This window comes from Suricata suricatta, chromosome 10, assembly GCF_006229205.1.
Source record: "Suricata suricatta isolate VVHF042 chromosome 10, meerkat_22Aug2017_6uvM2_HiC, whole genome shotgun sequence".
Lineage (NCBI taxonomy): Eukaryota > Metazoa > Chordata > Mammalia > Carnivora > Herpestidae > Suricata > Suricata suricatta.
The window spans coordinates 97,182,525-97,208,248 of NC_043709.1; the positions used below are offsets into that span (position 1 = coordinate 97,182,525).

Below are 25,724 nucleotides of genomic sequence, written 5' to 3' on the forward strand. Positions count from 1 at the left end.
TTGGATTCAAAAGATGCCTAGCACTGGCCATGCAAGAAAAGCAACCTCTTGAACACCTTCATGCCACCAAAGGCAGGCAAAGCAGACACACCTGGAGATTTCAATTAAACCAGAAGTTGGCTCGACTCTCAAGCCAGGCCTCAGATCGATCTACACGTTGCAGAAAGTGCTGCCTCAGCATGCCCAGGCCCAGTCAGGGGCCGTGCACTGCCTGCCCTGCGGAGCCCAGGACCCCAGGTGTCCTGAGGTCACCCAGGTGTGACAACAGATGCCTCTTTCTTCTCACCATGTTTTTGTTGTTGTTGTTGTTGACTGGTAGTTTTTCCAATTAAAGTATTACTCATGCTCTAGGAAAAACTGAAAATTACAGGTAAGTATGAAAAAGCAGGAAAAAAAATCACTCATGATCTTCACACTTTTCGCATTCTAGAATATTTCCCAACTTTTCAAGGCATGTTTTTCTCAAGATAACCTGTAAATAGTTTGCTAATGTTTTCTTTCTCATTATATTGTTAAGCACTTATGGTCACTGGAAATTGTTCCATAAATAGAACTAAATAGCTGAATAATATTTTACTGTCTGGATAATTTACTGAACTAATTTTTTCAGACATTTCTTTTTAATACTAACATGGCCATGGCCATTTATCTCCACGTATAAATATGTTTATATTTAAAAAATTTTTTCCCATGAATAAATACCTATCTCTTTATGGTCCGTGATATAATTCCTAATAAAACCAGGGTAAGCCAGATGAAAATCTTTAGAAAGCATAAGCATTGACCAAAGTGCTCCCATGTAGTTCATAATGAAAGCAACACCAATTATATCATACCCCGCATTTCCTGTTAGAGCATTATCATTAAGTACGAAAAATGCATGATTGTTAATCTTTGGTCTCTCCTGCCAAACTGTTAAGTTCTATGGACACAGGGACCTTGTCCATCTTATGCATATGCCAGGCATATGTTAGGTGCTCAATATTACTGAATGGATGGATAATCAACATACTAATGAGAATGTGAAAGACAGAGAAGAAAAAACTGTTGAACATCAATCCTCCAAACACTGACCCACCTCCCACCCCCCAACTTCTCCTCTGGCAGCAGAACACATACCCATGTCAGTTCCATTTATTCTTCATACAAATTTTATTCATACAGTTTTATTTTTAAATCATTTACACGTATTCATACAAAGAAAAATAAATTTCAGGATGGAACCTTGGGACCATGGCAGTTTAAAAAAAAAATCTCTCTGATCATTAGCTACTGAAGACAAGGCAAGAGGCTCAGCAGGCATTTCCGGGCGCTGGTGTACCTCCCTGTGCAGCGGGCAGCGGACGAGACTCCAAGCTGCTCCCTCATCTTCCCTCCATCTACACCTTGTGAAGGTGATATGGGGGGAGGGGATTTTTCAATGCCCCCCCCAGAAACATTTAAAGAAGTAAGCAAAAGGCTTATGGTAACACTGAACTGCCTCTCTGCTAGGAATCTGGCAAGATTGCCATCTCTGAGCCAACTAGAAGAGCTAGCTCAATTCCTACCCAAACACCTTCTAGGAGTGGGGGGTTGGTGACCACAGCAAGCTGTGCTCACCAACCCCCTCAGCCTACCTGCTCTGTCCTCCCACCAAAGGCCCCAAAACAGAGCCCTTAACCTGATCCCATCTGCTCTCTTCTAGGTTCATTCCACAAATAAGCCGTCCTCCTACTCCACACACACTCCCTGTACAGGCGACCCCAGCCACTCCTGGGGACCCCTAAGTAATGACACCAGCATTACTTTGTGCCGCACTGCGCCCAGGAAACCCGAGCTACAGGCAGGAGAGGTCCAGAAGCAATAGAACTGTGAGCACCCTTATCAAAACTCAGCTCTGCTGGGCCAAAGCAACATTTAAATCCAACAGGCCAACTCCTAGCATCCCAACCCAGATACAGTCATCACAGAGGTGCACAGTAGAAGAACCTGCCACACACAACTGCCCAAGAAAGCTGTACTATTATCAGTTCCCAGTAAAAGGCGGGGAAACGACAGACGTTACGAATGTGGTAGACCCCATCAGAAATGGCAGCTGATGACAGCAGTTACCCTAGATCTTTGGGTCCTACCAAAAAAGCAGCACCAAAAAAGGGCATGATGAGCAGAGAGATCTGTAGCTGGATGTACAGCCCCTGAATTACCAAGGGACTCAGAGTCAACACAGCTCATTTTCCCACAGTTACGTAGGAAGAACACAGACTACCCCACCCCCTACATTGAGGCAGCTCCTGAGAGGCCGTACCGCTTGTGGTCATCAGCCCACCCCCTTGGTAGGCCCATTTGGGGAGAGGGAGTCACATTCAGAGCAGGGACCCCTCCAAGCAGACACTCACAGGGCAGCCCATCCCACTGTCACTGGGGCAGGCCAAACATAGTTAGAAGTGTGGGCAGATCCCGGGCATCGGCTGCCCCATAGGCATCACTCTGGCCTAACATAGACAATGCCAAACGAAGGGTGCTCCAGATATTCTCTGACATGGCACCCCCTTCTCCCCGAGGGCCCCGGCTCTTCCTCTGCATGTTCAAGGCCTCCAAAAAGTGTTCCACAGCCTCCCTGTAGGGAAGAAAAATGAGAGATGGTGAGCAGAACATGACTGGAAGAAGCAGGTCAACCGGCCTGGGGAGAAGGCCGGGGCCAGTTAGTCAAACGTGGGATCAGAGAATGAGGAGCTAGGGTCAAAGGCAGGGGGAAAGAGTTTGTCCATTAATCACTCAATGGATGCTCTCACCGGTGAGCTCCAAGGTTGATGCAGCTGATGCCCAGGTTATAGCGGGACCGTATATAGCCAGGCTGTAGCTCAAGGGCCCGACGGTAGGCAGCTACAGCTTCTTCACTCTGGTTTCCATTGGCCAGGGTGGCCCCTAGCTTGTTCCACAGCAAATAGTCCTGGGACAGACAAGGATGGAGAAGGGTTAGAAACAAGAGCCAGGCTCAGATCCAATTCTGACCATTCCTCCCCCTGGCTCCCCATTCTCTGTAGCCAATTCAGGTTACTCCCCACCCCTCTGTCCTCTACTGTTCACTGCGTGACATGGTGTAACCGCTCTCATCTCATGCATCCTCCACTACGTCCAGATGACCCTGGACTCCCAGCCTTCTCGTCTCAGTTCTCCCAAGGCAAGCAGTCTATGGGACGAAACCTCCCATGACTCCGAAGTTCCCAACAAGTGACTCTTCAATAAGACACAGTCACGTTCTACTTCTCTTCCTCCGAGGCTCACATTGGGACGAGCGCTGAGGGCAGCTGTGAAACAGTCCACCGCCTTGTCATACTCCCCGCTCAGGTTGAAGAGGACTCCCAAGCCACACTGCACATCGGGATCAATGGATGTAGGGTCCAGGCGCACAGCAGCCAGGAAGAGCTCCTTCACTTCAAGAAATAGGGAGCTGGATAAGTAGGGGGGAAAAACACAAAAAATAGGTGGATGGATATGCCTCTACTCCTACCCTCCCAAAATAATTCCTTAGCCACTCATATCCCTCAGTCATCCTCCTACCCCCAAACTCTACTCCAGAAACCTGTTTTTCGGTTTCATCCCAGCACCATACCGTAGAGTGGTTCCTGGGTTTCCCATCCCACAATTTTTGGATTTTTTAAATAAATTTTTTAAACGTTTATTCATTTTTTGAGAGAGAGACAGAGACAGAGCATGAGCAGGGGAGGGGCAGAGAAGAGGGAGACACAGAATCTGAAGCAGGCTCTGAGCTGTCAGCACAGAGCCCAAAGCGAGGCTTGAACCCACGAACTGAGAGATCACAACCTGAGCCAAAGCTGGACACTTCACCGACTGAGCCACCCAGGCAACCCCCCGCCCCCTATCCCACTCAAACTCCTGAGTCTCAGTCTATCCCAGCTTCCAAAATCAAGGCCCTCCCCCTACCAGGACTCAGGTTACCATCTGTCCTCCCAAGAATCCCTCACACTCACTCTGACAACAGAGATCCCAGGATGCGCTTGCTGGGGCCCTGTCCCGCCCCGCCAGCGCCTTCTTCACCACGCACGACCAGATGGGCATAGGCCGGGGTGTAGCGCAGCCAGTCTCGCAGGGTTTCGCAGGCCTGTCGCTGCAGGGACTCGTTGGTGAAGCTCACGGCCAGGGCCATCAGTGCCGTCCGGTTATCGGGCTTTAGCTCCAGACACCTGTTTGGACAGAGGGGGCAGAGCTGGCATCCGCAGGGACGCTGAAATACAGTCATGGAATGCAGAGTCCTGACGGCCCCGCCTGGTTAAGATCCAGGGGAATCCGCTATATGTGAGTTATGAATAAAATTACACATATGAGAAGGAGGCTGTTTCAGCAGCCGAGGAGCCAGTGAGGGCCCCACATATAAAATTAACAGCTCATGAAGGAATGGAACCGGGTATCTCCAGGTCCCTCCAAACCTTACAGTTTCACCCCAAGGAAACACTCTTGCTAGTGACCAGAAAGCAGCCAAGGATCTGGGTCCGTGATCCTAGCATCCTAACGGCTATCTGTGGAGCCCCGGAGCCACCACACCCCTACCTCTCATGTACTCACCTCCGCAGCGCGCTGATAGCTAACAGTTCTTGTTCATTCTCTGCCTGGGTGGTACCCAGGTACTGCCACGCCTAGAGAGAAGGTGCCAGATTCCATCACCCCTGTAGTCACCTTTCCACCCTGCCTTCCTCTGGCTTCCCCCCATCCCCTACCCACTCACCCTCTAACCCTTACCCCCCAAGCTCAGGCCCCCAGCCAGGCCCTCCTCCACCTGCACTGCTCTGTGGGGCTTCCCCCAAAACTGAAGAAGACAGCGTCCTCTACGAAGACAGAACAGCGAGTCACTCACCTCCATGTGCTTGGGCTCCTGCTGCACCGCTGCCTCAAAAAGCAGCACGGCATTTGGCAGGTCCCCCTCCTGAAGCCGCTGGAGCCCCTCCTCAAAAGGCTGTGGGTGGTCACGCAGGGGGTTCTCCTCCTCAAACTGGTACCCCTACAGGGAAAGGAAGCCAAGTGAAGGCCTGTCCGGGCAAGAGCCATCACAGTCAGAGCAACAGAAATGGGAGGTGACATCGAACACAGCAGTGGAGAAGTGGAAGGCCTCCAAAAATATCTGAATTAAATGCCAGCGGATTCTCCAAATTATAAAGGAGACCCTGCAGGACGACAGCAAACTCGCTTGGGATCATGCTCATGCGGCAGTCTCCTGTTCACAATAACCGAAGCACTAAGCAGGTCTACAAACCGGGATCCATGCTGGGAGGAAGCTCATTTTAGGAAGTCTCTAAAGACCTGTACTCATGCATCCTTGACTCTCACCACTGGACAGAACACATTTCTTACAGGATCTGCTTATAGTAATGAGATAAGCTCTGGTCAGCCATTCAAAGCGCATTTCTTGTTTCCCTGCAGCCGTGTGATAATGTAAGATGGAGATGCAACTTCGAGTCAGAGGTTCTGCCACTCCAGTGCCACTCTCGCCTAGCTCAGAGAATCACGGTGCACACTGACTCGGGAACACATGGTCAAGCACTTTCAAATGTTTAGCTGTTCCCTAATTTCATTCTTGAAAGTTACTAACATTAATCTGTATCTGACAGTAAATGAAAGCTAGATCCCAAAATCCTGATGGCAAAAAATGCTTCAGAAAAACACCATTCTCTTCTGGCTGAAGATTCCTCAATTCAGGGAAGGATTATGATGCTACGTGCAAAGCTTTGTCTGCTGGTATTTCACGTTAGGCAAAGGGGTACTAAGGTAAAACAGGAGTCACTAGGAAGCCGCACGACTTGCGACAAGCAAATAAAATGCTCCTCTTTGGGGAATAAATAGTTACCATCACAAAACAATCTGCCAGAAAGAAAAGAGGCAAAATACCAGGCAGAGCCATTCTAAATATAGTTAAGGACAAATAACAATGAAAGTTTATGATAAAGACAGGAGTGAGGCCCTTTTTCACTATTACTAAGGAACCACTAAAGAACTGGAAATACCTAACTCTTACCAGCCAAGTTCTAAACCCTGATAAGTCATTAGAGAAAAATTATTTGTAACAGACAAAAATTAAATAATTACACTGGAAGTCAAAGAAGCAAGATATATTACAAGAGATGAATTAGAATAAATGTATTAAAAGTACATTCATGTTGAGAGTAGGTAACATGCCTGGGATATCACTGTATAATATGAATACTTTGAAGGTAGAAAATGACCCTTGACCAGGGATCAGCAAATCTTTTCTGTCAAGGGTCAGATACTAAGTATTTTGTCACTACTCAACTCCATCTTTGGAGAGAGAAAGGGACCACAAATATGTAAACAAATAAACATGACTGTGTTCCAATAAAACTTTATTTATGGACACTGAAATGTAAACTTTATATAATTTGCACATGTCACAAAATACTACTTTTTTTTTTTCAACCATTTAGGAATATTAAAACCACTATCGGCTCCTAGGCCAAACAAAAACCGCCAGCAGGCCAGATTCACCTGTGGGCCATAATCTGCTAACCCCCATCCTAGATGTAAATCCCTCCACAATCAACCTCAACTTTTGTCTATCATCAATCTATGTTTTAAGCTACCCTGTTGGAAACAGAGATCATTGTCATCTGTAACAGAATTTCCTAATGAAATACACTCCTGCCTCATAGGACTACTGCGAGTATCAAATGAGACTATTCACCTAAATCATCTTATCCTCAAAAAGCATAAAATACTATTCATAAAATAGGCATTATCCTCAAAAGACAATGTAACCCATCACTGCCATCAGGAGGTTCCCTAAACAACCCTCTTGTCCGTGCTATCTCCCCTCCTTGCCATTTTATCAACTGATGATCAAAGAGGAACTTTTCAAAATTAGAACATTTGCATAAATGGAAGAAAGAAAATGCTGGAGGAAGCTTCAAACCGAAAGAATGTGGCATTAGCTTATGATCGCTGTTGCGACCTAAAACATCTAACCTGAGCCAATCAGGTCTGATCCGTCTGGTCTATTCCAAAATCTCACAGGATCACGCAGCAAATACAGGATTACTACTAAGAGTCTGGCCCATCACAGAAACTCCTTTATGCTAAAGGGATACAATATCTGCTTGAGCAACAGATGTTGTCTTGAAAATTTAAGGAAAGGATCATCCAGTAAAAAATAGTATATTCAGAGACCCATGAATTTACATGACAATCAGGATCAGATCCATATTTAAAAACAAAAAATGCACTTTTAATGACATATAATTCAATAATAGTTAGCATACGGGTGCCTGGATGGCTCAGTTGAGTGTCCAACTCTTGATTTCAGCTCAGGTCATGATCCCAGTGTCGTGGGATTGAGCCCTCTGTCAGGCTCTGCACTGAGTGTGGAGCCTGCTTGGGAGTCTCTCTCTTTGTCTGACCCTCCCCTCCTCTAAAAAAAAATTCAAGAAAGTTTTATTCTACCTAGCATGTCATTAATTTGAAAGTAAAAACTGCTAAGAAATGCTAGTCATACAAAATATATCTATATTTATCAAAAGGCATTGCAATTTTAACCAAAATTTATAATTTGCCATTTGCAAGATGATGGAACCCTGAAACTTATCAAATTGCTTATACAAAGTAATAAATGTATTACATCCAGGTACTTCCTTCAGTTCTTCCTCCTCAGGATTCTATATAAGAAACTCTTATTGGGGCAAAACACAGGGCAGGGTCCAAGAAGTAAGCTCTCTTTTCTACTAAATAAGAGGATAGCTCTTAAACACGAAGACTGAAACAAATAATAAACAAAATCCTGTTTTTCCAGTACTAAGTTTTTCATTAGCTTTCAAATGCTAGCCATTTTTTGTCTTTTCCTATTTGAGAGAGCAAAAGTGCACAAGCGGGGGGGGGGGGGGGGGGGGGGGGGGGGGGGGGGGTGCCGAGGGAGAGAGAGAAAAAAAATCTTAAGCAGGCTCCAGAGACTGACTCAGGACTCAATCTCACAACCCTGGGATGATGACCCGAGCTGAAACCAAAAGCCGGACACTCAAGAGACTGAGCCACCCAGGCGCCCCAAATGCTAGCCTTTTTTAAGTTATCTTGAACTTTACTCTTCCCTGTCTTTGCATAGCTCCCCTATGTCAAGATCTACCTTTGGCATCCTGCTTTACATCTCAGGCCCTGGTTCTAGCCCCAGAATCCTTTCCCAACCAGATCTGAGCTGAGAGGAGTTATCGCTACTCACCTCCTCAGTTCATTTTGCCTCTTCCAAAACCAAACAGTTCTCTCCCTTTCCCCTCGTGCTTCAGCTCAGCAGCTCAATTCTTTTTTTTTTTAATTTATTATTTATTTACTTTGAGAGACAGAGAGAGAGAGAGAGAGAGAGAGAGAGAGAGAGAGAGAGAGAGAGAGAATCTCAAGCAGGGTCCATGCTGTCAGTTGCAGAGCCCAATGCAGTGCTTAAATTCACAAACCATGAGATCATGACCTGAGCTGAAATCAAGAGTCAGATGCTTAACTGACTGAGCCACAAATGCCCCCTTAGCAGTTCTATTATTAACCACATCCCTAAATACCTTATAGCCCCAAAGCAGACTTTTTCCCACAACGATACCTCTGAAATAGCATAAGCTTCTCGGACTAAAGTACATGCTTTATGCAAAACCTTCACCAATGACTGCTGGGAAATTTTCCTAACATTTAAGTTAATTAATGTAATTCTTTGAAAACACCCTAAATTGGCACAAGTGGTCAGTACCTACAGAAACAGATCCAAATTAAAAACGAATTTGTGAGTTAAAAAAGTAAATAAAGGAGTGCCTGGGTGGCTCAGTCAGTTGGGCCTCTGACTTCAGCTCAGGTCATGATGTCACTAATCCAGAGTACAGCTCAGAGCCTGGAGCCTGCTTCAGATTCTGTGTCTCCCTCCTGTCTCTGCCCCATCCCTACTCATGCTCTGTCTCTCTCTCTCTCTCTCAAAAATAAACAAACACTAAAAAAAAAAGTAAATAGATATTAAGGAGGGGAGACAGAGAGACAGTCTACCGATTACCACTCTCTACCAAAGGGGTTATCTATCTCTTCAAAATGTTCTCAATCAAACTCCAAAGCAGAGCTCCTTCATCTGGGTTCTAAATGCATCATGGGCAAATCTCTATCATAAGTCTTATGCCACCGTTATTACCATTATTTGACAAGGATGGTCTATTACTATTAATCTTTATACTCTAACAATAAACCACACCTTCAAACTCTGGAGAGGAATGAGGTAAGGAAATGATTTAGACTTCCCTTCATTGAAAGGGGTTCAAGGAAGTAATTACTTGAAAGCAGGTACCCTCCAAATTCAGGATGAAAGGAGAAACAAAACAAGAAAAGCCTGCAATCTGAAAACCGAGTTCTTACCTTATCATAGGAAGCAGATGTGAGATCATCATAGTCAGAAAGCCAGGGGTGAGCCTCCGCGTCCCGTTTGGCCATCTCCTCCAACTCTGCCTGCAACTTGTCCCAGAAATCGACATCAGACTGTAAGAGAGGGAAGGCAGCTAGAAAAAGGAGATCATCAGGACCACATCCCCACCCCACCCCCACCCTTGGCGCCACTGGAATAGATCCCCTAAGGCAGTGGTTCTTAAATTTCAGTGCATTTAAGATCCTCTGAAGAGTTTTTTTAAATGAAGATTCCTAGATTCTACCCTCAGATTCGGAGTCTGCAGTGCGAGCTGATGCCTTGGGATTTGCATTTCACAGACCTTACCCCAAGCGATTCTGACACAGAGGGCCCAGGAACACTAGGACAGACAACGTTCATTCATTCGTTGTATGTTTCTTTGCTGTTAAAACACCCACTCTCTCCAAAGGAGTGTTTTCTCCTGAGGTGCCTGCCCTGTGCTACCTGCTCTCACCTCTATAGCTGACTTGGCTCGTTCAAACTCCATATCGAGGGCAGCTGTGTTTACTGGTCTTGTGAACTGGTCAACCCAGGCATCTGACGTACCCTGTGACAAAGGAGAATGGTCAGACCACCACCAACTTCCTACTGACTAAATACCCACTAAACACCAGCAACCTGGACACTCCTGAGAACATCCTCAGGATCTCTTTCCCACCCACTCAGGACCTCGATGCTACCAAGACAAGTTGGCAATAACATCCCTTCCCCGTCTAGGACCACTGAACACTGAGCCCAAGGTCTGAGGCACCAGCTGGCTCTCAAGTGGGACTGGGAAGTGACAATGTCCTACCTGCTGCTGTATAAACTCTGCTGCCCACTGTTCTGCCTGAGCTCGGCCCGACCCTGCACCGGACTCCAGGGACACCTGCCCCTCGCCAATCTGCCGCACGAATTTCAGGAACTGGGGCACAGAGACACACATAGGCCACTTGGGAGAGGACTTCCAGGTGTGCACTCTCAACCATGCCCCAGAGAAGCCTGCACTCACCCTCCCCCTGACCATCTCTAGCTGCAGACAAGATCTGCTAAAGACCCTGAAAAATGCAGAGAACAAAAAGCAAGGGACTTCTGGCCTTAAAGATTTGAGAAAATACAGAAAAGCAAAAGGGTTAGTATGCAAGGAAGTGAGGGAAAGAAGGCTGAAAGTAAGAGGCAGGACCCTAAGTCTCCATTCTCAAGACAGGAAGGAATGGACCTGGGATCTTTTTTCCTTCTATTTAAAGTGGGATGTGAAAAGCTAGACTCTTGACGTTAATTTGTTTTGTTTTGTTTTAATATTTTATTCATTTTTGAGAGACAGAGAGAGACAGAGCATGAGCAGGTGAGGGGCAAAGAGAGAGGGAAACACAGAATCCAGAACAGACTCCAGGTTCTGAGCTGTCAGCACAGAGCCTGACATGGCTTGAACTCAGACCACGAGATCATGACCTAAGCCAAAGTTGGATGCTCAACTGACTGAACTACCCAGGTGCCCCGAGACTCTTGACTTTGAAGGCCAGCTCTGCTGGGCAAAATAGAGGGATGTGGCTCACCTCGGAGTTAGCCAACTTGGGGTCATCCACCTTGGCCACAAAATCACTGGCTGCGTGCTGCAGATCGTCCTCAGGGTGACATTCATCGTACCTGCAACAGGTAAGGGCAAACCTATTCCATACACCAGTCCGCCACCAGCCGCCCCCCCACCCCCGCTACTCCCCACTCCCAGCCCACGGCAATCACCATTTTATCAAGGAAAAGATACCAATTCTAGTTGAGGGTCTACAAACTGCAATTTACATTTAAAAAAGACACTTGGGGGGCGCCTGGGTAGCTCAGTTGGTTAAGTGTCAAACTCTTGGTTTCAGCTCAGGTCATGATCTCACAGTTCATGGGTTTGAGCCCAGCCTCAGGCTCTGCACTGACAGTATAGAGCCTGATTGGGATTCTCTGTCTCCCTCTCTCTCTGCCCAAAAGGACACTTAGGCAGAAGTGGCAAAGTACTACCTACATTCTTTTATCTCTCCCATTCCCAAACAAACCTTTGCAGAGAGAAGAATACAGTAGAAGCCTCCAAATTAAAGAGGATGCATAAGGTAAAGTTACAAACTTCCGATTAGGACACTAAGGATTCTTGACTCACTTACACTTGAGTAGGGTAATAATACAAGAGGGAAGCTTAACACTGAAAATGAGAGGGGATACCTAGGTGGCTCAGTCGGTTAAATGTCCATCCTCAGCTCTTGTCATGATTTCATGGTTCATTCAGTCCCACATCAGGCACTGCACTGATTGTGCACAGCATGCCTGGGATTCTCTCCCTTTCCCTCTCTCTGTCCCTCCCTCCCCCTCTCTCAAAATAAATAAACTTTTTAAAAAAGGGGAGGGGCTCCTGGGTGGCTCAGTCAGTTAAGTGTCCAACTTCAGCTCAGGTCACGATCTCACAGTTTGTGAGTTTGAGCCCCACATCAGGCTCTCTGCTGGCAGCACAGAACTCGCTTCAGATCCTCTGTGTCCCCCTCTCTCTTCCCCTCCCACTCTGGCGCATGCACTCACTTTCTCTCAAAATAAATAAACTTAAAAAAAAATGAGAGGACTGCAAATCAGTTTGAGAATGCAGATATCGGAGGTGAGGGAGTCTGGGAAAACTACCAATGCTCCTTTCACAGGGATCCGTCCAGAAGGAAGTAGCTGGACTCACCAGCGATCAGCGGCAGATGTTCCCTCCGGCTCTCCCAGCCACAACTTCTCCTCGGACTGTTCCAGATACTCCTCGGCCCAGCGGGCAGGGGACACAGACAGAGGATCTGCAAGGAACAGAGTTGGAGAAATCACCTAGGGCTTGGTGAGGGGCCAGGGAAAAGGAGGGAACTACATATATTCAACTGACCCTCTTAACCAAGCCAAAGCAGATGAGATCCCACTGAATCCCTAAGAGACTGCTGCTCAAAAGAAAACACTACTAAATTCTCAATATCCAACCCACTCCCAAGGGGCTTGGGGGTGGACATTTACTGGGTTGGAAAAAAAAAAACAAGGAGACTCAGGAAAGCAGTACGGACCAAACTCTTTTGCTTGAAGGGCCAGAGGCCTCGATAAGAACTAGCAGGCTCTTGGGGCCTCCCCTTTCCTCAAACGTGTGGCAGGAAACCAGTAAGGAGCTAAGGGAAAGCAGAAGACCTCTGGTCCGTTCTCCATCGACAGAGCTCACACTCTCCCAACAAAACAAGCCTCCTATTTCATCGTTAATATACCTACCAGGAGAACCTGAGAAGCAGAATGCTGGGCTAGAATTAAAAAGACCTAGGGCCACTCTTCCCCCTGGCTGTTGGTTTCATTCTTTTAGTTGAGATGCAATGTGCAAACATGAAAGTACAGAGTGTACCAAACATCAGCATACTGTTTCATTAACTCGACACACGAATACACACAAATCACCACCAGCCTCATGAAGACACAGAATGTTTGAGCCCTCTCACAGGCTCCGTCAGGCCATCCCTCCCCCAGGAAGAGACTCTATTCTGACTTGTCACCTCTGATTCGTTTGTTTTCTAGTTTTATTTATTTTGAGAAAGAGTGAGAGGGTAGCAGGGAAGGGGCAGAGAGAGGGAGAGAATCCCATGCAGGGGATTCAACGCAGGGCTCAAACCCATGAACTGTGAGATCATGATGAACTGAGCCTAAATCAAGAGTCAGACGCTTAGCCAACTGAGCCACCCAGGCACCCCTCACTTTTGATTCATTTTAAGGCTATGTTTTTTTAAGTGTAATTCTAGGAACTGTCCCAGAAGCTCTAGTGACAAACATCACAGTAAACATAGCAAGGCAACAGATCTAACGAGGGCACTGAATTCTTTCTCAACCTCCAGGACTTTATCCTTTACTATTCTGAGGCCAGGGGGAAAATAATAATTTAAAAAAAAAAGCACTAAGACATTATTCAAAGGGGCCCTAAAGAGGGGCACCTGGGTGGCTCAGTTAAAGCCCTGCACCGGCCTCTCTGCTGTCGGCCTGTCAGCGCTGAGAAGGCTTCAGATCCTCTGTCCCTCTCTCTCTGCTGCTCCCCCCAGCTTGCACTCTCTCAAAAATAAGGGGGAGGCGGGGAGAGCCTAAAGAAGGAGTCAACACAGACGCACCAGCCAGCAGCGCGCTTTGCGTCCTGCCCTGCATCCGCATTTTTCCATGTCCGTACTGAAATGGTCATCCTATCTTTGTCCCCAGTTTGGAGATCTGTCATTGCTTTCAACACTGAGAAGGCAGATTTAATATCCTCGGTATTAAATGTGTAACAGAACTGTCTACTCCATTTAACTGAGACTGTGCCTGAACAATTTCAACAAGGTAATCTCAACATGTGGGAATAATGTCAAAATCTGGAGGAAAAAAAGGGTACAGACTCTCAAAATACACCTAACTATAAATATTACTGATATAATAAATTAAGATGTGGTTGACAATCTTTTTTGAGTCCTTAATTTCAAAGACTCTCAACATTTTTATCCAGACCCCCTCCTAGTTCTTACAGACAACATTTCTCTTTCCTTTGCCACAACTAGACTGTTAGCCCAAAAGTGGAGACCTAATAATACGGAGACATAAATTACTTAAGTAGACTCTTCAGTGCCTCCTGGTCCCTTCCTCCCACTCTGTTGAAAATTAACCACTGCTCCTCCTTCCTCTCCACTAGAGTGTTTTCCAGAAACATACTCTGCCCACAAATGCTCCTCAAATTACAGAGAATGCTGTTTTGGTGAAATGCTCCAAGGACAAGAAGCAACGGAAAAAATATAAAGCATCTGGACTTTAAGAGACGTGAGGCAGATTAGACAAAAATCCCAGAGGTGAGAAAAGTCATCCTCGAATAGCTCTAATTTGGTATTGGGCCCTATTCGCCGTCAGACTCAGAATTCTCTGGCATTGGAAACCTGTTAGAATTCTGTTTGGTCTTCACACTATTTTTTACGAAATTCTTACAGAAAATCAGATCCATTTAGATCCCTGAGATTGAAGCAATTAAGGCCTACAAAGGAGAAGGGACTGCCCTAGCTTATGTAAATTAGTAGAGTTAGAACCAACAACCTAGACACCAGATATCCAATTCAGAATGTTCACCTCACTTCCTTATTGATTGTTCCTTCCACCTAGGCACACACACCCCAAGCTCAAAAGTAAAAAATTCAAAGCTTCCCACCCTCATCCATAAACATTTCTGAGTTTGCTAAAGAGCACAGTGGTAAAGAACGAAGGTTCTAGAGTCAGCCTTCGATCACTCAAATCCCAAGGCCACCTCTTATTCACTGTCCACGTTACTTAACCCTTAAGTTTCCATTTCCTTATCTATAAAATAGAGAAAAGAGTAGCTACCTCATAGGGATGGTTGTAAAGACCAAATGAGATAACACACGTGTAAAGCACAAAGTAACAAATATTAGGTATTATTAACATTACTGTCTGCTCACAGCAAACCCATATGGAAAGTAGAAGACAGCACGATGCGATTATTACTCCTTTCATTCCACAGCCAGTTCCTCTGTGCCCGGGGGAGACCTACTGCCCTCATCATCTGCTACTGCTGCATACTGTCTTTCCTATGAAAGCGCCAGGTCATCTCTCATGATCACCATAGGGACCGCATATACCATGTTAGCTGAGGCTGTCTAAATTCTAAACCCCTTAAAGACAAATTTCATCCCAAGTCACAAGATGGAGAAGCATTTGGCCCAGGAGATTGAAGGGCAGGGGTGGGGGTAGATTCCATCAAGAAACATGGCAGACTGAAAAATGAGCTTCGTGTGGCGATGGAAGAGTTCTGTAACATGTGATAAAGCCGCATAAAACAATAAACACACACACAAAGGCATGCCAAACTGGTGAGATTTAATAAGTCCTGGGACTGTACCAATGCCAATGTCCTGATTTTGATACTGGACAGAACAGTCATGCAAAATATTACTTCTGGGGAAACGGAAAGATACACAGAATCTTCCTCTACATTTACTGACAACTTCCAGTGAAACTATTCATTATTTCCAAATAGAACATGAAAACAAGACAATAAATGCATATCTAGGCTCCTTTTAAACTTGAGTCTAGAATCTTAACAATAGGAATTTGAAAATAATAAGGACTTAAAGCATATAACGTTTTATCTTGAAGCCAATGTAACCATAAAGCAATAGGTAATCTGTATCATCAATATAATATCAACCACAAATGTTATGAGAAAAATAAAACAATGAATGACCAGCAAATTAATTTCCTTTAGCTTTCTCCCAGACCTCAATTTGTTTGTTTAATAAATACTGAAGGTCCACTACACACAAAGCAACAACTAATGCACTTGGGCATTTTTATGAAGGCGGGCTCTAGACAGCTCAACTTCCCTTTCCTACTTTCCCTATCCCTGCCTCCCAAAAGAACATACAAAACAGAGAAGAAGGTGGGGGTATAGCTCAGGGATAGAGCATTTGACCGCAAAACAAAACAGAGAAGAGATCTCCCAAAGAGGATTTAACAGGTAAAACAAGTCCAACGCGTTTTTCTAAAATTGTGGGTCACTTACAGGTTAAAGAAGATTTCACTAATTACAAGCAATTCGGGCCATTACAACAAAAACTTCATCCATCTCAATGCTTCCAGTAGCAATAATTTTTTTTCTGAGTTAATCAAAACTGACTGATGCTCACACATTACAACAGAAGTCTCTCTACAATAAAACACAGCATTTAAGCCTAAGATTTGTATGAAAACTGGGTGTTGGTCTGGTAGAGTATCTTTGCTACAGCTCGGAGTTTCACTTGGGGGAATTCCACAGAGGAGATTCACAATGACAGTGTAATGGCTCTAAGTATGGAGCCTAGAGTCAGAAAGACAGGAGTGTGTATATCATCTCGGTCACTGAACGACTTTGGATAAAGTATGGAACCCTTCCAAATCTGTTTCTTTATCTACTCAATAGGGAAGGAATACCTACTTTGGGTGTATAACTGTGAAGACCAAAGTGCAAGGCACTATTCATGAAACCAAGAACATCTGCTCTTGCACCTTAAACTCCAACTTCAGGGTGGGAAAGGGAGTCATGTTAAAAGAGGCCAAAAGCTTTTATTAAAGATGAGTTTTAATTGTTAGATTTGGAATTTTTTTTTCCTAAAGACAGAAAGCCCTATTTTTAGAAGAATAAAAATGATGGAGGGAGAAAACAATCAGGTCCCATTAATGATCTCAGGAATATTTAAGAACTATGACAAGGTGAACGCCCTGAGAGTCTAGAATCTCTGTAACTTTGCCCATTTGTATCTCTTGTTATTCTTAATTTCTTAAGCTAGAAAAAGGCTAACAAGTACTTCCCTTTGACAGCAATGGGGAAGAGGAAAGCTGAAGAAAATGCTCTTCCCCCAAGTCCCTATTCAGACAGGCTTGGGGGAGAGGAATCAATCCCAAGGGAGGTAATGAGCATGGGCCCTCTCGAAAAGGGGGAAATAGGCTGGGCCCCTGAGAGCTTAGGGTGCAGGCCTGGCAGTCGAGCACCACGGTTAAGCCCACAGGGTCTGGAATCATTCAAACCGAGTCAAATCCCAACTCCACCACTTACAAAACTGAATCAGCTTTGGCAAGTCACTTAATTCCAAAGCCTGTTTTCTTACCTATATGCTAGGAATAAAAACAGTAGCTACCTCAAGAGTTCTCATGGGGATTAAACAGATCAGGCATTTAAAGCACTTAATACAAAGCCCAGAACATGATAAGTAAATAGTGGCTATTATTATTAATTTTTATATTATCATCAGGATATGGGCTTTGCCCTCTAAGACCCTGTACTTCAGGCCCTTGAACTCCACATTTGCACTTCCCAAGGCCTCAACCCTTTTCAAGATGACTTAATGGCAGAATCCCACAGGCTATGCTTATGATTTCTTCCTGGGCAACACTGCCATTCATCCAATCTGTGGCTCCTCACCACAAAATTACGGTAATAAAGTTCCAGATAACAAAGAAGTACCTAACCCCTCATGTTCCCTCTCCTTGTCCTCTCCCCCACTCTCTCTTTAGAAAGACAGATATAAAGAGATGCAGAGATATAATCTCCAAAATCTTTTATCCAGTTCAAACCCAGTTCCCTGCTTCATGTAAGTTTCTGTAGTTCTCTATTATCACTCAAGGGAAATCAGGTTCAGTGTCCTAGAGAAATGAGTCAGGAATCCAGAAAGGTCACAGAAGCCAAAATCAGTCTATTTCCTAAGAGGAACTGGGGAACAGAAGAGAACTTTGCCCCATGCAAGCCTCACCTGTAACTTCAGAGATGAATTCTTGGGACCAGTCAGTCTCATTATAATCCTGAGTTACATCCACTGCATCTCCAGCTGCAAGAAACTCCTGGGCCCAGTTCTCGGACAAGGCCAAGTCTGCCACACCAGGAGCTTAAAAGAAAGAGAACAATGGGCAAAAAAAGAAATACATCTCATTCTATCATGCCTAAGGAACCTTCAGTGCACATGAACACACTCTGTCCCTTCTGTCTCCTTCTGCATCTCAATTCCCCAACGCCAGCAGCAAATACAGAAACCCCTTGGTCCTAGAAAATGGTGCCCTCCCCTCCCACAGGACTCTGGACCCACCTCTCTGGGGTGCCTGGCGGAAGTTTGACTGTTCAATCTCTTGCATCTCTGCCAGGAGGTCATCCATCTTGAAGGTCTGTGGGGCGCGGGATACAAGGGGTGCATTCTGGTCCTGGAGAAATTCGGCCACCAACTGTCAGGAGAGACACGATGACATGAACTCAGCAGGAGATAGGGCACAATGACTGGGGGCGGGGGGGATTACTAAATGTCAAATACAAGGAAAGGGAAGCAAAGAAATTATAGATTTGGAAACACTCAAATGAATACATTTTTAAAAGCAAGCAAAAGGAATAAGGCAAATCTCGTTTGGCCAGGAGGGTCCAAAGATTGAGATGTGGGTGACCCAAGTTTCAAGTAAAAACACAAGGGGCAAAAGAAAAATGCAACAGAAGAGACTGGTGTGTTTACCTCATCTTCGGAGGCTGCTCCCAAAGGCTTGGAAACCTAAGACAGAAAAGAAACGAGGGGCAATATGGCACGGTGGTGAAGACAACAACTCAGTTAAACATGAGTTAAAATTCCAGCTCTGGCTTGTAGCATGACCTTGGGCCAGTCACAAAACTTCTCTTGAGTCTCAGTTTTTTCACCTATAAAACGACTGACTTCATCCCTAGGAAGTAAAATGCTTAGTGCCCGTGTTAAGTAAACACTCATTAAGCTATGTAACTATTACTTGTGACACAGAGCAGTTATCCCAAAGCGCTCCTCTGGCCCCTCCACCCCAGGCCAACCGCTTTTGTTTCTACATCAAGAATACTCACCGCCTCAGAGGCTGGGGCTCCTGGAGGCCAAGGGCCGGGCCTCAACCCCTCCTGCCGAAGGGCCTTGTCCTGGGTGAAGTGCCCAGCCAGCTTCATGAGTGGGTTGGCACCCCCGCATTCGGCCTCCACCAGCTCCCGCATTGCCATGGTGACCGCCAACTCACTGATGGGCAAGGGTTTGGAACTGAGGTCCGGCAGCCAGATTCTTCACCAGCCCACAGCTCAGCCCGTGGCTCGGGGAAGCGGACAGACGTCCGTCCCAGCTTGTTAGCCCCCCGGGGCCTTTTGCGACGGCCCCCACTTCTGCCAGGAGTCCCGACAGGGGGCCGATGGCCTTCGCCGCTCCCCCCGCAAAGGCCACCGCTTTCAGCCTGGGCCTCTCCAGTGGCCTCCACGACTGCGGTGTCAGGCGGCGGGACGGGCCGGCATCCGCCCCCTACAGAGGGGCCTGGACCCCATGGGTCTGGAGGGTACAATTCCGCAACTAGGCTGTACTGGAACATTGACCAAGCAAAGGAGAGTGGGAGCCCGGTCCTCGACACCCCTAGCTGTCTGGCGAGCCCCGAGGGGAGCCATTCCTTCTCCTTAAGTCGCCTGAGCCCCTCCCCCCATTCGGCCGGTCCCGGCCCACCCCACGCGCCCCCCCCCCGGCCCACCCATTTCCCCCGCCCCAGTCGCATGTCCGGCCCCGCCCCCGGCACCCACGGGGATCCGGCCAGGGCGGAGAAAGACGGGGAACGTGTCCTCGCGCCCCCTCGGGGACCTGCGCTCACCGTTGCGCGCCGCGCCGCAAGACCCGCCGGGGCACCTGGAGCAGGCCGAAGGGGGAGGGGAGGGAAAAGAAGGGGGTGGGGAACCAGGGGCGGGGCTCGAGCTTAAAGGGGCCGTGGCGGTCGCACAGCAGTCGCAGCCCTGAGAAAGCTGTTTTAAGGGGCGGGGCCTTAAGAATGCGACGCAGCGCGACGGAAGAGCAGTGAATCTTAAAGGGGAAGAGAGCCTTAAAGGGGAAGTCTCGGAGTGGCAACTCTGAAAACGTTCCGAAGGCTCACCAGCGCTAGTACTTGTTTGATGGAAAGCTCAAAGAAGAGTGGAGCTGAGAGGGACTCCCTGAACTTTGGGGGAAAGCCAAAGGCGTGTAATCCTGGACCCAGCTCCTCCTGACTCTTTCCTGACGGCATATTGTGACCCAAGGGATTCCCTGCCCTTTCTAGGCCTCAGTTTCCCCTTCTAAAAGGGGGCTGACTAGCCTTAGGTAAGAGAAAGGCCCTAAGGCGGAAGTCGCGAGGGTCAGATCCGAGACCTCTCTCAGCCTTCTAGGGATGACCAGTTCCAAATTGCCCCTAGTGGGACATCCTCACAGTCTCCTTGGAGACGAAGGCCTGCCCCCGCCCGCCCCCCCCCACCCCCCCGCTCTACCACCTCTGCGTAATGGGGAAAATAGCACTAGATGATGACACATTCCGGAGACTAAAATTGGGTCCAATGCATCCTGAGTCCTCAAGCTGGCAACATACAGCTAAGGGGCACAGTGAATCACTCCTCTCCCTTCTTCCCCCACTACCGGTCAAGGTCACCATTGTGGCCGTATTCCCACTGCTCCAGACTGTGAAAGGACAGACATGATGCAAGAAATGATTTTTAATCACAGGGTAAGCCTCAGGCTCACCATCTGCCACAGAATTGGCTCTGGTATCAAACTTCAAGGTCACTGGGAAATAAACCCTGACATCTCACCTGGCTCCAAGACCAAGGGAGTCTTGGTGCCATAAAGAAGGCAGAAGGTGCTCAGAGCTGCTGGTAATTAAGCAAGTATGAGTTAGTACCAAGATGACAGAAGCACCATCCCAGCCCATGGTGCAGGAGAGGAGACAGATGACAGCAGGTGGCGCCCTTGGCATGCTTGTTTCCTAGTGTCCCAAAGATTTCAAAGGCAAAGGCCCCAGGGTACCAGAGGGTTTTGGCTCTATAAACTCCTCCCTGGTAAAGTAAAGAAGCTGTTCTGACACCTCAGGGGAACAGAATGGCAGGGCAGACCTGAAGACTGTACAAAATTTCTCCTTTTCCTTACATTTTCACATTTCAGACCCCCTCTCCCCTTTCCCTGGAGAACACAAATCCCTGCCCTTGCCTGTTCACTGTTCTCACGCTGCCCTTGTAAAGAAAATACCTAGTACCTCATAAACTAAACCATGCCAAGGAGGAAGGGATACCCTCTGTAAAGTGTAAAGGATCCCTGGAAAGGGCAATGTTTAAGAGAAAGCACATGATACTGTAGAATTTTAGAAAATCAAGGCAACCAGAAAGGACTTCCCAGTACCACTCAAACCAAACCACACACAGAACCACCTGCTCTGCTAGGAGTTTAGTAACCGATTAGCAATAACTCATTATGTGCCCGCCTACTAGAATCATTATAGAATAATGATAATAACTGATATGCATTTAATGCTTACTAAAGCTCAGGCATTGCACTAAACACTTCATGGGCATTAGTGCTTTTAATCTTCAGTATACCTTCTATGAAATAGGTATTACTTATTACTTTACAGATAAGGCTTACCCAAAGTCACACAGGTAGGTAGGAGTCAAAATTCAGTCCAGACACAACTCCAAATACCTACCCATTATGCAACACTGCCTCCCAGTCTTAGAGAAGCCTGGTTTACAAGCCCTGGAGAACTGTGTCTCCCAGGCCATAGGATTCTGCACAGAACCTGGCCACAAATCCAAGGGGGACTCTGCTGCTAAGAAAGGACTAATAAACCTAGTTAGGTGTTGAACATTCAATTTATTGAAGTTTTAGAATTAGAATGCTAGGTTCAACTTTAAATGATTGTTCTATTCATCAAAGTAATACTTTTTTAAAAAGAGACTTTTTTTTTTTTTAATTTTAGAGATAGAGTGTGTGAGTGGGAGAGAGGGGCAGAGGGAGAGAGAGAGAAAGAGAGAAAGAGAGAGAGAGAGAGAGAGAGAGAGAGAGAGAGAGAGAGAGAGATTCTCAAGCAGGATCCACGCTCAGCACAGAGCCAGAAGCAGGGCTCGATCCACAACCCTGGGATCATGACCTGAGCCAAAATCAAGAATCAGGCACTCAACTGACTGAGGCACCCAGGCACCCCAGTAATAATATTTATAGAATAGCAATTTTACTTCATCCTGTAATGTTTAATTCTACATATTCTTGAATTAATGTTTGATTAATTCAAATTTAACAGGTTAAAGCCTCCTTAATTTTAGATATAGACTATATTTACTGTGTGCCAGGTATTGTTCTAAGCATTTTTCAAATATCAATTTATTTAATCCTCACAATAATTTAATAATAGCAACTAGAATTATCCCCATTTTACCAATGAGGAAACTGAGGCACAGAGAGGTTAAATGATAGACTCAAGCTTATACTAAATAGCAAAGCTATAATTTGAACCTACACCGAAATCATCAAACTTTATCTGTAAAGAGCCAAATAGTAAATATTTTTGTCTTTTCAGGTCATACAGTCTCTGTCACAACCACTCAGCTCTGCTCTCATAGCACGAACCCAGTCAAAGGTAATACACAAATGAATGAGCATGCTTATGTTTCAATAAAAATTTTTATGGACACTGAAATTTCAATTTTATATAATTTTCAAATATCACAAAAATCCTTTTGATCTTTCTTAACCATTTAAAAATGTAAAAACAGGGGCGCCTGGGTGGCTCAGTCGGTTAAGCGTCCGACTTCGGCTCAGGTCATGATCTCATGGTTCGTGGGTTCAAGCCCCGCATCAGGCTCTGTGCTGACTGCTAGCTCAGAGCCTGGAGCCTGTCTTCAGATCCTGTGACTCCTTCTCTCTCTGACCCTCCGCTGCTCACACTGTCTCTCTCTCTCTCTCTCTCTCTCTCTCTCTCTCTCAAAAATAAATAAAAACATTTTAAAAAATAAAAAAAATGAAAATAAAAATAAAAAAATAAAAATGTAAAAACAATTCTTAGCTTGCAGATTGTACAAAAACAGGCAGCATATAATTTGCTGACCTCTGACCTACATTATCTGGTTCCAGAGCCCATGTTCTGAAATGTTATGCTAGACTTTACCTTTTTAAAAATATAAATTAGATTTCCTTAAATATTTTTAACTATGTGACATTTAATATACATATATTTTTAGGCATTTTTTAAATGTTTATGTTAAAAGAGAGAGAGAATGAGTGGGAGAGGGGCAGAGAGAGAGGGAGACACAGAATCTGAAGCAGGCTCCAGGCTCTGAGCTGTCAGCATAGAGCCAGAATCAGGGCTCGAACTCACCAACCACAAGATAATGACCTGAGCGGAAGTCAGACACTTAACCAACTAAGCCACCCAGGCACCCCTATTTTTAAGCATTTAAAAAAGTGTTTTCAATGTTTATTTATTTTTGAAGGAGAGAGAGATACAGAACGTGAGCGGGGGAGGGGCAGAGAGCAAGGGAAACACAGACTCCAAAACAGACTCCAGGCTCTAAGCTGTCAGCACAGAACCTGACTTGGGGTTGAAACTCACCAGCTGTAAGATCATGACCTGAACCAAAGTCAGACGCCCAACTGACTGAGCCACCCAGGTGCCCCTCAACATTTAAATGCCTAACAGGGCAAACAACCTTATCAGGCAAAACTTTTCTCACGTTATTCAACCCTGTGCATCTAATAAACATAAACATTTATCAAATTCCTTTAGTCCTCCTAAACTCTCAAGTCCAAAATTTTACTTCCCAGGTGGGAGGCTAATGCATCAGATTCTCTTAAATATCAAATAGTTTAATTCATGAAGTCACTTACCTACACCTCGGGAAAGCAAACTTACTGGCTCAGGTAGGCCAAGATCACTAGGCTAAATTTGAAACCACAGTAAAGGTCCTTAAAAGTCATATTGGAGACCAAGGCGAAAGTCTTAGAAGCTCCATATTCCCAACATAGTGCTAGCTGAATCACAAATAAAAACTCTCAACTCAATTTTAGAGATGAGTTTTATCTGCTGTGTTATGACACATTATGTGACATATTATATGACACATACGGCCATTTCCTTCAACTACTAGGGCATCCAACTCACAGGTTACTGTTTTGTTGTCTCCTTTGGGTGCAACTAATTTTTTTACTCAACTTCATTTGAGTAAACAAATTATTATAGAAGTGTTGAATTCTATATTTCTTTTTGTTGGGGACGGAGTTGGAAATGGGAACCACTTCATCTGATTTGATTCTTTAGTTTTTTAATGATGTAAGATGTAATGTTATGCAATTGTCCATGCTTTGGAAGTTGCAAATCCAGGTATAGTCTTTACACCTGTACATTTTGGAAGGACGTGTTGGCTATGATTCGGCCATCCTCTCTTCCTCTCAGTAGCCATCACTGGCAGAAATAACTTGGCAGAGGAAGAAAGCTGTATGTGTAGGGAGACATGCCAAATCCTGAACCAGGGCCCATCTAAAGACATCCGGATAAAAATCTCAGTTTCCTTTAAGTGTTCAGAGTAGCGAGATCTGGATATAGCTGGGTGTATCCAGTGCTACCAACCTAGCTCTAGGTGCAAAGTACCCAACTCCATCTCCTGGCCACACAGCAGGGAACTTGCCAGACAGCAACAAGGGCTGTAATACGTACTCTGTCTTTCCCTGCTTCTAGCAGAATTTTACCGCCTTTAGAGATCCAGAGAGGTGTCAGAATATGTCACCCTTGCCAAAATCAAACTGGGAACCTTGTGATCCTTTCTCCCACAAAGAATAGAGGGATGGAAGAAAAAAGAAGTCAAAGTTTTTTGACTTGGGAGTCTTTCTCCAAATGAGTTTTGTTCCTTCTTCAGCACTTTTCACCAAATATCTGTAGCTTACATAGATAAGCAATGTGTTTGTTTTCAAGAAGACGGAGTAGATCTATTTTTCTCTATTCTTCCCCCTAAGTACAACTGAGGAAAAGAAGAAAAAAAAAAACAACTCTGGACATTGTATGTAAAATAAACATAAGGAGATTCCAAAAGGTGGAACAAAGAAAGCAAACTGGCTAGGGACCTCAGTACCCAAGAAACAACGAGGTAGTGGATTCTATGGGTTTTCTTTTTGCCTCCTATACCCCAGACTGGGTGCTAGAAGGGTCAGGAACCTAGAAACACTGAGAAAAACCTAGAAAATTATTTAAAATAATTTAGAAAGCTCCAATAAAAACTCTGCTTTCCCTGGCCAAAAGCCCAGGAACAGGCTAGCCTGCAAGACAGAATCTCATAGACAAGCACTCTGCTCCAGCAAAACACTAACTAAAAAACTGTGGGGACCATCTGGGTGGCTCGTTTGGTTGAGCATCTGACTCTTGATTTCAGCTCAGGTCATGATCCCAGGGTCATGGGATCGAACCCCAAGTTGGGTTCTGCTGAGCATGAAGCCTGCTTGGGATTCTCTCTTTCTTGCTCTCTCTCTGTCCCTCCCCCACTTACACTTTCTCATTTTCTCAAAATAAAAAAATAAAAATAAGAAAACCTTTTTAAAATGTGGTAGCCAAAATTTACAAAGAACTCTTAAAACTCAATAAGAAGATAGGCACCCCCAAATTTAAAATGGGCAAAAGATCTGAATAGACCAAATAAGATTTATAGGTGGCAAATAAGTATATGAAAAGATGTTCGACATCGTGTCATTAGGGAATTGAAAATTCAAACAATAAGGTACCACTGAACACCTGTTAGAATGGCCAAAATCCAAAACTCTGAAAACACCAAATGCTGGCAAGGATGTGGAGCAACTGGAACTTTCATTAATTGCTGGTGGGAATGCAAAATGGTATAGCCATCTAGAGATAGTTTGGAATTTCCTTACAAAACCAAACATACTCTTACCAGACAATCCAGCAGTAGTGATTGTTGGTATTTAACCAGATGAATTGAAAACAGAAGTGGAAATATAAGTACACAAAATCAGAAATAACAGGGAAGAAAACA

At 45.4% G+C, this 25,724-nt stretch overlaps 1 protein-coding gene and 1 long non-coding RNA gene across 3 annotated transcripts; one reads left to right on the forward strand and one right to left on the reverse strand.

Annotated features, from left to right (window-relative positions):
• Positions 1–1,118: 1,118 nt before the first annotated feature.
• Positions 1,119–19,646, reverse strand: PEX5 (peroxisomal biogenesis factor 5). 2 transcript variants are annotated; one of them, XM_029954641.1, is made up of 16 exons: positions 19,550–19,646; positions 18,777–18,939; positions 18,424–18,459; positions 18,013–18,145; positions 17,683–17,814; positions 12,099–12,204; positions 10,954–11,044; positions 10,212–10,322; positions 9,873–9,965; positions 9,373–9,492; positions 4,853–4,996; positions 4,564–4,634; positions 3,972–4,184; positions 3,265–3,430; positions 2,772–2,929; positions 1,119–2,596 (listed from the first exon to the last, which is right to left on the reverse strand). In XM_029954641.1, the coding sequence occupies exons 2-16, from the start codon at positions 18,921–18,923 to the stop codon at positions 2,395–2,397; spliced, it is 1,923 nt and encodes a 640-aa protein (XP_029810501.1). In that variant the 5' UTR covers positions 18,924–18,939; positions 19,550–19,646; the 3' UTR covers positions 1,119–2,394. The 2 variants fall into 2 exon arrangements, with proteins under 2 accessions (XP_029810501.1, XP_029810502.1); XM_029954642.1 differs by lacking the exon at positions 10,212–10,322.
• Positions 19,647–20,359: 713 nt separating this feature from the next.
• Positions 20,360–22,387, forward strand: LOC115304151. Its single transcript, XR_003914324.1, has 2 exons — positions 20,360–20,425; positions 22,268–22,387. It is a non-coding gene; the product is annotated as an uncharacterized LOC115304151 (long non-coding RNA).
• The last annotated feature ends 3,337 nt before the right edge of the window (positions 22,388–25,724 follow it).